The sequence below is a fragment of the Zosterops lateralis genome, assembly GCF_965231275.1.
Source record: "Zosterops lateralis genome assembly, chromosome: 3".
In the NCBI taxonomy this organism is placed as follows: Eukaryota; Metazoa; Chordata; class Aves; order Passeriformes; family Zosteropidae; genus Zosterops; species Zosterops lateralis.
The window spans coordinates 32,868,912-32,881,335 of NC_139764.1; the positions used below are offsets into that span (position 1 = coordinate 32,868,912).

At 38.2% G+C, this 12,424-nt stretch overlaps 1 protein-coding gene across 1 annotated transcript in view; it reads right to left on the reverse strand.

Moving 5' to 3' along the window:
- SMYD3 (SET and MYND domain containing 3) overlaps nucleotides 1-12,424 on the reverse strand; it is a 382,457-nt gene that overhangs the window by 34,355 nt on the left and 335,678 nt on the right. The window contains exon 10 of the mRNA XM_083857103.1: nucleotides 11,318-11,492. Coding sequence (XP_083713229.1) covers nucleotides 11,318-11,492 — 175 coding nt within the window. The remainder of the gene's footprint in view (nucleotides 1-11,317; nucleotides 11,493-12,424) is intronic.

The window sequence follows — 12,424 nt, forward strand, 5'->3', positions numbered from 1 at the left end:
GTTCTTATAAGGAAATGGAACTCACTAAGCACTTAATCACAAGTTGGGGTAGTGTTATGGCTTTGAATACAACATACTAACTCTGTTTCAGGAACAGGCTAAGGTATCTCTATTTAAGCCATCTCTGTCACTAGCGCTGCCAAAGACCCTGGAAATCAAATTACCTTTGTCAACCTCAGTTAAACAAAAGTAAGTAGAAATTTGCCAATGGGTAGCCCTGAGAGCCAGGGATGAGCCAGCTGAGGGGTGTGCAGAAAGGGCCAAAGGAACGTGCAGTTTACTGGAATGCAACTTGTCTGGCTTAAGCATGCCTATATTTGCTTGAATCCATTACAAAGAAATGGTAAAAGGTAAAAGGACTGGAAAGAAAAGAACTAATCTATAAAAAACAGTATTAACTGAAAAACTGAAGCAAAATACAACACAGCTTTCTAAAGATATCAGCAACTCAATTAATTGTGGATTTACCTGGTTAAGAAGCAGTGACAGCAAAAGGAATGTAGGAGTACATGCAAGCATTACCATACACCATGAATGTATGCATTTATACTTGGGAGAAAGGTGAAGTTTCATGGAAAATCATTTGCATCCTTACTTGATATAAACCAAGTTCAATCAGTTCAGAGCAGTCAAGAACTTTATCTTGTTTGATAATTAAATATAGGACACAAAACAGAAGGGGTAGCTTCTTGAGACGAATAGCAGGAAAATAGTAAGTAATTTTTTTTTCTCCATTCAACCTGGTAAATATTTATTCAGTTCTGACCACTGAAATAGATTTCATAGAAAAAAGTTCAGTAATTCACTCCCTAGACAGACTGATCTCCCACTATGTACACCACACCATTATCACCAACAGTGAATCTTAGAATCATAAAATTTGGAAAAGACCTCTAAGATTATTGAGTTCAATTGTTAATCCAATTGTTAAGCACTATTAACAATTGTTAATTGTTAATTGTTAAGCACTATGGAGTTCATTAATAAACCATATCCACAAGTGCCACATCCATGCAGCTTTTGAATACTTTACCAAAGATGGGAATTCCATTACTTCCCTGGACAGTCTATTCCAATACCTGACCACCCTTTCAGTCAAGAAATTTTTTCCCAATATCCGATCTAAACCTCCTCTGGTTCACCTTGTGGCCCGTTCCTCTCATCCTGCCACTTGTTACCTGGGAGAAGAGAGTGACCCCAGTGAAGTGCTTTTGCCAGTGAATTGCATGTTGCTGTGTGCTATGGTGAGATTGAGATCCACAAGTCAACCCTGATCCCCATGAAGATGTGTCCTTTTAATTTATGGGAGACTGTTGTCACTCTTCTCTTGTTCAGCTTAGCAGGATCAGAGTGCAACTTGCTGAGGGTTTTTTAGTGTCACTGGATGCAGCCAACGCTCTACCCTGGTGCTTTTCAGATGCAAAGATCAAGAATGGCGACAGTCCTCACCACTGCACACAAGATGGGAAAAGTCCTGTCCCACTGCAATATCTGGAGTTGGTTGTTCTTTGATGGACATAGTTTGACACATCATAGGTTAACCACTTCACTTTCTTGTTCTCCTCAAGGTATCAGAAGTCAGGAGCACTTCCCTGACAGTGCTGCTCTTAGAGCAAGGTAGGGGGTTGAAAGCATGGGGTACTTAATGAAACTAACAATTCTAGTTAACTCAATATACTTTTGTGTCACAGATTAATATTGATGCTCTCTCACATGGAAAAGACCTTGCCACCCACAATTCCCATCCCTTCCACCTCTGTTTTTTTCTCTACTGACACAAGCAATCTAACACAATTGAATAGCATCTCTTGATAAACATCCAACATTGGTAGACCTCCCTTGAACAGCAATTTTGCCAGCAAGACAATACACAGATGAACTGAATCCAGACAGGTAGCAACAGATAAAGCTTGAATATGCATTTGGAATGTTATCTTATTGCAAGCATGTAAACCTGTTTTTCATCTCAAAATTCTGAGATGTTGAATTGGTAGAGGTAATATTACTCAACTTGGTTAGGCATTTTGAAATCCCTTGAAAAATAAGAGATTATGCTGGTGCATTACTGAGACAAATATCTAAGATAACTTATCTGTAGCTATGGTCGTGAGACCATGCAACTAATTAGTAGGGCATTCCCCCAGTCATAAGTTACTCTGTGATTTTTGGTAAGATTTGAGAAGTTGTGTTGCATTTCATAGAACACAACGTCTGTGTTCAGAACATCTCAAACTACAACATGCAGCAATTTCCCATTCTATTTAAGCAAGGTCTCAAGTCGTATTTACATAAACATTTTTACAACATATAATTTGTGCCGCTATCTAAAGCAAAGTACTTCACAAAATGCTATGGTAAATCTTGCAAATTCCCCCTATGCTGAGAAAATTAATCTCCTAAATATTTTTCCTTTTTATGACTGTATATACTGAGACTTTTTTTTGTAGCAAAGTAGGATCTAATTCCATTTTTCAAAGTCTGCCAAGCACAATATTGCATGAAAATATTTTCTTTTTCTCTTTTCTATTACATCAACAGTGATTCAAATAGAAAGACCTGGTTCAGGATGCTTCTACTTATTGGCTGTCACTTTTGCCAGTTTTCAGAAGGTTTCTGAAAGGCTGGCCAGCCTTAAAAGAACAATATATCCTTCGTGTACATCGTTCAACATATCTGAATTATTATGTAAATGAATTCATGATGTTTCTATAATGAAAACACTTTTATTCCAGAACTTTATCTTCACTTCTGGCAGCCCATCAACCATATTCTCCAAGAGCACTGTAGCCTCTCTACCACTGCATGGTTAGAGAAGGTTGATTTTCCTCTTAAGAGAGTGTTTGCAAATGTGGCAAGTATCCATTTTCTTTGTTGTCTCCCTTTTTGATCTTTTGTGATGACGGGGGGGAGTTAAAAAAAAAAAGGCTTTCTCACCCTAATTTTGATATTTCTAGGCTTCTTGTCATTGTTCTTTGGTTGCCTATATCATATACCCATACTCTCTCTTTACTAGACATGTGCATTGCATTCCTTGAAGATTACTTTATTTTAGTTCTAAAATAAATTTTTTTTATCATTAACCAGCAGACTTGCACTATTTTATGAGGGTGATTCTTTTTTCTTTGATATATTTATCTGGTTCTCACTTTCATCAGGTTTCATGGCTCTTTGGGTAGCCTCTTTCTGTTTCTGTGAACCTTTTCCATAGCAGCACCATAGCCTGCCTTTTTTTTAGCCTTCCAGCATTTGTAATCAGTTACCATCTTTGTTTTGCACTCTACCCAAAATAATTTGCTTTTTGTTTCTTCCTTCCTACTTTCACCTTCAAAGTCACATAAATAAAGCTGATTCAGGCTTCAGTGTCTTGCCTGATGATAAAATGACAAACTGAACCCGAGAAAAGGGGTTCCAGTTCAGGAGAAGAGAAGAGAGGAGAAGCACTGAATCACCTCCTTAACCATGGAACGGGTTTATCTGAAGGCTGAAAAACATCTCAGGGGTGGATACCAGCAGACAGTAGTTGGGATTCTGGCCTGAAGCAGATAAAATTTCTAATAGAAAATCAGAGTGGAAAGGAAGCACCTTTCATGGCAGCCAAAGGAATACATGCGGAAGGGTTTTACAGTTTGCCAGAAGGTCAACACAACATCAACTCTTTCATTTGAAATTGCATAATCCAAGATTAGATGTTGTCCAGGTAAGTAAGAAAAAGATTAGGCATTGACTAAATTTCTGAAGGGCATAAGCTCTCGTATTTATGAGGTAGCACAAGTAGTGTTTGTGCAGGAGTTGGTATTGTCAGCATGTCCCTGTGGCACAGCTCTACTGCTAATTATATAAGGCAGAGAGCTATCATAATGTTTCTTAGAGTTACTGGATGACATACCAGGATTAGATAATTTAGATTTAGTTTTGATACCTCCAAAGTTATTTGTATAGAAGGACTGGATTTTCTGGTTTTATGGGGTTAAGGAAAATTTATAACAGACCTTGACCAGGTCAAGTGAAATACAGTTCATAGAGATTTGATATGGTGGACAGGAGTATGCATGAACCTGTTAACAAAGGTAACATTATGCACCCAAAAATAAGAATATTCCTGGTTTTCAGGTATATCCAAGTAAAATATTCCTAATTACATCTTCCACAACATTTCAGCCCTTTCACCCAATAACTCAATAACAGGCAAATCCAAGATCTGGTGAACTCTGCCATCACATCACTGTGTGGTCTCTAGGATTTTCTCACTGCAGTAACTTACATTTTCCTCTCATCCACATGCTCTTCTTTTTTTCTTCTTTTTCCAGTCAATATCAGTCTGTGAAATTCAGCTTAACTCAGCATCACCTATTTTACTACAGAACCTCTGTGACCTTCATTCTTTGGATTCCCTGCTGGATGGATCATCTCCCTAGGAACGTAGTAATTCATTGTCACGGTTCTTGTTTGACAATACCTCCTTCGATTTTCAGGCTCTGCACACCCCTCTTCAAAGCACCATCTTCCCATCTCTCACTCTCCCTGGCCATTCACATTGATTCACCCTTTAAACAAACAATGTTCTTCAATTTCTTTGCTCTCCTTATCCGCTGCTCCTTTCCTCTTCTCTTCCTCATAACTATTGTTTTCCTTTTCCGTAACTTTTTCAAGAGGGAAAAAAATACTTCTTTTTCATCTTTTTCAGCCTTTATCCCTATTATCTCTGTTTTCTTTCTTAAATACCACAATTTTACTTTTTCACTACAAACTACTGTTTGCATCTCCATCATGAAAAACTTATCAATTGATTTCCTCCTTAGAAGTACTGCCAAGTTTTCTCTCTCTGCTTCCTCAACTCAAATTGACAATTTATTCAAACAAAGAACTAGGTATTTTATGACTAAAATCAGACTCTTCCCAATTCTCCCCTCAGAGAATGCATTGTTCCTTACAGCTTCTCTGCTCCTATTTCCTTCATGCACTCTCTTATTTTTCTCTTTCATCAGAGATAGAATTGCAATTTATTTCTCTTTTTAAGTGGTTCTGCTCCCTTTTTTCTCACTTTCACCATGATTTCAGCCCTAAAATAGCTTTTGCAAAGCAACATTCAGCTACCGTGAAAGGAATCCAAAACTCCATAGATGTTTCATTTGTCTCTATTTTTTTACTGTTAATTGCTCCCTTGAAATCACTTCCCAACCCCATTTAAGTTTAGGTTCTAACTAAACCTTTGTTTAGAATCTGTATGCTATCAATTGCACCCTTTTCTTCTTAGCAAAATCCATACAGACACTGAATTCCTCAAAATTGTTCTCAAAATTGTTCCAACTGAATAACGACGTGGATTTTTTTTCACAGCACACAAGTCTTTGAAATATCTGCTCATGCATAATCACTTCTATTTTTTAATGTGTGTCCTTTAACTAGTGTGTAATAGCAAGCAGAGCAATGAAAAGAGCTCAGGTAATGGCTGTGTAAGTCCTTACTTTGTAAATTGCAAGCATGCATGTAAAAAAACCAAGAAAGGATCCCCTGATTCCGAGACAAAAATATCAACTGCTTCAGTAAAAAAGAAAAGCAAACAAACCAAGAAACACCAAAACCAAACTGAATCTTTTGGCTCTGGTAGGCAGACAGACTGGGACTGAAATCCTTATTTGAGATAAAGCATGGATCTCTGAATGGTCCAACATCTTAACCTGAAAGTGATCCTACAGTGAAAAAAAAACCCAAAAGAAATCCTTGCAGATAAAGTTATTATTGTAAAGAACACAGAACTTTCAAGATCTGTGAAATCTAAGAACCTGGAAATGCTATGGGGGTAATGAAGAAATCAACACTTGTAGTTGTGTCAGAGAAATATGCAACCCTGGGAAACTTAGTGATTTAGTTCTCTAACATCACTAGGAGATCATTATCTGTAAAATTCAAATTCAAATAGCTCTTGACATAAGTGAAAGTTGAAACTAGAAACTAAACCTGAAACTAGAAGCTAAAAGTGAAGATAGTAAGCACCCATATAAAAACATAAAACTGGACATACACTGACCCAAAAATCTTGCAGCAGTGAAGCTATTTAATGAAATCTTAGCCTAAGAAATGTGGTGTACACTGAACAAGGTACTGCCAATCAACACTGTTGTTGCTGAGCTTCTAGTCATGCATGATAAAATATATTGGACAAGCCAATAACATCAAAATTACACCCAAAAAACAGCTGGCATGACTGGAGAGAATAGTAAGAATTTCCACCCATATGCACAATATGTGAATATGAAGAAAGATAGAAGGTGGAGCACTTATGGGAATGTGAGTTTATGGAAGTCATTGAGGATTATGCAGGTCAGTATCACTTTGGGGGACAACTCATGGTGGTAATGGAAACATACGAGAAAAACAACCAGGAAAGAAGCAAAGAATTGAAGGTGATGGAGCTATGCAACCAGCAAAACAGAAAATCCATTTCCTACATGGGAAAGGGATTGATCAGGTCATAGATAACTTAGGCACCGGACTTCAGATGTAAAACCTTTCTTTTTCATTTTTTGGAAAAGACTGTTGGGACTGGAGGGGAGGAAGTAGGGAGGAATGGAAGACAGAAGTGGGCTGCTGAAGAGTTTTAACAGATTCCTAAACCTAACAGCCCAGTGACAACATTCTCTCTGTGTATCAACAAAATAGGTACACTGAAGCCAAAACCAGCGCAAATATTGCTACAAACATCTGTCTTTTGGAAGAATTACCTATAATTTACTAGAGACTATACACTCTCTTCTTTATACTGGGTTTTCCTCTTTTGACACATTTTGCTCTAAACATTAAATGCCATGGGCATTTTTCTAAAACTCCAGCAAAGTGAATAAGGACAATTTAATTCTTTCTGTTCTTTGTTTCATTATTTCTTTAAATTGCTTTCTCCACCTTGACATTTTTGTCTCCCTCTCGGGTGATCCCAGAGGTAAGATTTATGTTTACAACTGATGGTTTATGATTAAGACATTGAACTTTGGTCACTGAATTAGTACTGTCTCCAGGTTCAGAAATCCTGCAGCCACGCATGAACCCCCAGGGGACCTTCCATAACCAGGGTGCCGACTGGAGACGGATCTGGGCTGTAACCCTTAAGCAGTAGCATCCTCCAGTGGCCCTGGTTATTACTGCAGGGCAGTTTTGAGGATATTATTTGGCTCTCTAGCTTTCAATGTAAATGTAAATTCAATTCAAGTGCCTCAGAACTAGCCAGTACTCAGAAGTCTGTTGAGATCAGTAAAGAACCATATATATTTGATTAAAAAAATTATTTCCAGTCATTGCATTTATCATGTGTATTGCAAAACACATAGCTGTAAAAACAGGACTTTTTTTTTTTTTTTTTCCCCTAAATGCATTCAAAAAGCAGGAAAAATCCGACCAAAAGAAAGTCAGACTCTTTATCGGAAATCCTTCTTGAAGAAGAGAAAATAGGTTCAGAGTTTGTTCCAAGAAAATTAAGTTCTACAGCTTTTTTTGGCTTTTTTATAAGATCACGATTCAAGAAAAGGATACTATAGCAACCATCAATTTTTAATCTGCCTTTTGATTGAAGTTCACATACTTAGAAAATACAGACCATCATATATATTGAATTAGAATTATAAATCAAAAATTCCTGGCTGGTATTTCATTAACCCAATGAAAATTCAACCATGTTCTGAGAAAAAAAGCCAAGAACACACCAGCCACTGTTCTTAAACCCAGTCCCTTGCAGAACAATCCAAAAGTGCACTCACTAGGATTGCTTTCCCTAAATGAACTCAGTCACTGACAAAAGGTGAAGTAATGGGGCACTACAAAATATTTCTGGATGAGATGGAGAATAGAAGGAGGTAGAAGGGCAAACGAACGATGCACAGATAACACAAATATGGGATGCTTGCACCTACCCAGCTCCCTCCCACTCCAGAAGCAGAGCAGTCACATTGCACAAGCCCTGTATTTGTGCTGACTCCATGGAGAAGGGAAGGAGGGGGAAGGACATGCGAGGCTGCTGGGTGAAGGGCCAGAGCAGCACCTCTGCACAGCATTTCTGTATGGGACAGAAAGAGGGGATTTTCTCTTGTTAACACTGAAGCCCTCCAGTTACTTCCAATGCTGCCGCACTGGAGATGAAGGGTTGTTAATTAAAACAACCCATCTGAAAATCAGTGGGATTTCTACATTAGCTTGAAATTCAGCAGGGGATTATAAGCAGTGCAGAGCAGAAATCAATGAACATTTTTGTTGTCTTTGTATCAGAATCTCACCAGACCTGATGTCCCATGAGTCCAAAGAGGTGACATGGCGTTATCAAAGCAGGTAAGCCCAGCAGGCCTGTGGTGTCACATAGTTACTTCTTTTCCTCCTCTTACCCTTGTCACAATAGCTGAGGACATTTTGCAGAGTTTTACAGCAGATGCAATTTTCCACTCTCTGGCAGCAGTGTAAAGCACTGAATACTTGAGACAAGGGGAAAATATACCCCAAACCTAATCCCCAGAACATATGTGCCTTGTCAGTAATTTAAGGGCTAAATGCTGGGTCCTTCCTCTGAGGTGACCTAAGGGAAATCTGTCTTTCTCAGTATCTCTGAATCTGATCCTTCATGAGCAGCAGTCAGATCAGAGTGTGAATGTGCTAACTGAGACATGACAAACCCATGTAACACCTCTTGCTGATATTCTGTTATTCTGTGGTTAAGGCTCATGAGGATTTCTGAAAGGAAGTTTATTTTTGCAAGCTGCTGAGTGCTGACTATGACGTGGGGCAGCTTTCACTTAGGCAAATGTCTTAACTTTGGTTAGGGCTCTTGGACAGACAGGCTATTAATGTGGCATTTACAAGGAAAGCCGTGTAGATACACTTGGCTTAGGCTATTCAGTGAAAGTACATGTTGTAGGTTTTAACAAAAAATGGATGGCTACGGTTTGGCACAAAAGGAGAAAGCAGCTTTTCCTTTTCCTTTCCCTTTCTTTTTGCTAAAACCATTTCAGACGTCCTGAAAAACACTCCTTATAGGTTATTACTGCTACCTAAAGCACAGGGCGTGATATTCAGCATGACAAATCAGTTTTATGTAGTTCAGATGTCTATTTCTGCCACTTACATGAAGTGGATGATTCTGAAAAAGTCAGCAACCATCATAATGAATACATACATTATGATACAATGTGTCACACAGCACTGAAAATTAATCCTGCTGCTAAAGAAATGGAAAATGCACAATAAACACATTACCTGAAATTAAAACTGGTTCTGACCAAATCTCCAGAGCCTTTAAAGTTGTAACAATGATTTCCTATTTATATGGACTGCGCGAATTCTCAGGTGATTCCCTGTGGAGATCTGTATGAATACTTTTTCCAGAGCTGAGGAAAGGAAAATAGGTAGCTATAATGGAACTGCAGGAGCAGCCAAGCAGTAGATTGATTCAACAGGAGAAATTCAATGTATCCCAAAGGATTTCCTAGGATTTGCTCTCCTGCTGCTTAGGGCACAATTTGTTGTAATGAGAAACTGAGGATTTTGTTTCAGGTGTGTCAAAGCTTGTAGCGATGACTTGAAGGTATAGAGAAAAAGAAACAACTGAAAATGTCTCTTAAATAATACTTTTGGGTGAGGAGAGAATAATGACAAGCTCTCCAAGGTGCAAAAAAGCCAAGTATCTCATGTAAATAATTATTACCTTAAGAGATACTAATTGGATGCACAGTCAAATCCTTCATCTCCAAACTGCTGCATTAAACAGCTTGAAAACTATGGTACACTTCAGCAGGCAGAACAGAGAAAGCTTTATGAAATTATCTGGTAAGACTGCACTTGGTTTCACTGTAATCTCTGGTCTCAGAAATGTCTGCAGAAAAAAAGTGCTCAGCTCTCTGTTGTGAAGAACTGAGTTAACTTATAAACAACCCAACCCAAAACAACTGAGGTTGGGGTTTTGTATTTAATAAAGGAACATTTAAACACGCAGACTACTCTGTTCATCTGAAGTGTGCCACAAGGTAGAACACGGGCAGGAAGCATGTACTGCTGCAGTGCTACATAAGTCCTGTATAAAGGTTAATGGGACATGCACAACGTGAATTTCACCCTGAAGAAATGTGAAAATTTTTCGGCGCTCATGTCCTCCTCTGTGAAAATGAATAGAATATGAACACAGAGCTACTCCACAGCTGTGATGTACCATAGCCTATGTAGGTTTCAGCCACGATCACATTTTAGTGAAAGCTCTGAAATACTATGTTCCTCAAGTGAAGCCTGGAGTTTTTTTCAGAAACAGGCTGCCATATGGAATTTCCTCAGGCAAAATGCTGAAAGCTGATGGCATCTCCATTTGATTAGGGAAAATGTGTAGCATCTGAAACATTCATATTCGCAGCAGAGCATATTGTTCAGCTCTAGCATACCCCTCACGCTTCTCAGCATCACACATTGTATTGAAACATCACGCGGTGCACCAACAGAAAAGAAATGGGGGCTCTAAAAAATACCTCACCAAGAATGAACATTCATGTGTGAATGACATTGTACCTGGACACTCAGCACAGGCTTACACTTAGTTACAAACAATGCAACTATTCAGAACCCAAAGATGTGAGTCTTCTAAAGCTTTTAGAACACAGATCAACGCAGAAGCATTGCCCTTTCTCTACTAGATGACCAAAGTTGCATTACAGCTCCAGGCTCCAGTTTCAAGCCTTACCACATGATGTATGATCTCCTAGACTATCTTTCTTTATCAACAAAAGACCATCAGACTCAGAAACTCTTCCAGCACATAGCACAAGTACTGATCAGGAGAGAAGAAAAGCAAGTACTTCACCACCTTGACCTCTTCCCAAAATAAGGAACAGGAGCTTTTTAATTTCCAGTTGAAATTGCATTTCACAACACCTTTTTATTCTTTCTGTAAAACCCATGTATAGAGTATATGGAGAATATACATTATTTTAACCAGCTACCTGTCCCTCACTTTTGCCCTATCTCAGCATAAAACACTGATATCCTCACGTCAATGGAGCCTGAAATGGGATGTCAGTTTCTGATAGGGGTTGGGGCAGCACCTGAACACATGAAAAAGCAAGGAGATAATAATCAGTTATTATTATTACAGTTCCTGTTACCCTTTTATTTGCTTTCAGCCTGACTGTGAAAGCAGAATGACCGTTCTGCCTCATTCCCTAACTTAGAAAGCAATGCAAGATATACACAAAAAATAAAAACAGTAAGAAGCATCGAGATGAAGCACAGCCTTCACTTTTAATGAGACAGCCAGCTCTCCCCTATCTTTGGAACCAGATGAACCAATTACATCCCTTACCTGTATGGTTCCAGAGTCCTGCTGCCATAATCCAATGCTTCATCCCAGAATTCAAGGTTAATACAGGCATCCATGGCACAGTCAAGCATTTTCAGCTGATAGATATTTGTATCTGGTAGATGACCCTCGTTGCTGCTCAAGAGATTCTGACATCTTGCCAGAACACGCTTCCACTCTGTTATCGGCCTTAGTTAAAGAAATATATTTAATAAAACAAAAATACAAATGCTAAATGCTGCTTAGCAAGGAGTAAGAGCCTCAAAGCATTAAAATAGAAAAGCTGCCATCATTCCAGACTCTGCTACAATTCTTCAAAACATACTTAAATGCTGAAGTGGTAGCTTAGGTAACTGTGCTTTGTTTACATGTAGCAAAACAATTTCTAAAGAAGGCAGTATTTTAGCAATAAATAGTAAGTAAGAAAAGATGACAAATTGCAAGGATATTTTAATACATAACAGAAATTCAAATAACTTTTATTTAGGTAGTGAAACATTATTTACCTAAGATACTCCACTTCTTAAAGCCAAGGGCAAGAGTCCATGGAAATGTGTTTTAAAAAGCCCTAGGAGCTAAAAAAAAGAATTATTTAAAAAAATATATAAAAATATAATGACTTTTTTTTATGCTGCCCAAAGTTTTATATTTAGAATTCTCATGAAATTATAAGTTTTTCTTGAAATTAATTAATTTTCTCCTTGAGACAGTCATGAAGAGCACTGCAATTTCTTTTTTTTCATGTACAGCTGCACGTTTCATGCATGAGAAAGAAAAGCATCACAGTTTTGATGTCTGACTGTAGCTCAGGTCTAATGATCTTTGCAGTAAAGGAGATTTTCACCTCTAATGCTACAAGAAGATTTTTTGTGAGTTTGGAATGGAGGAAAGATAACCTTGCACTCACCTTATGTGGATATTCCCTAGCAAAAATCATGTTTTTCATTATCTTCTACACTGATCTGACTTCTCTGTGGACCGTATTCTTCTCTCTCTGACCACACCTAATCTGAACCCCCAAACTTGGAGTTTTTAAATGCATATTACCATCTGTGATTGTACCCATGGGAGGCCCAGAATGCAAGCAGTCTAAACACAAAAAATATACCA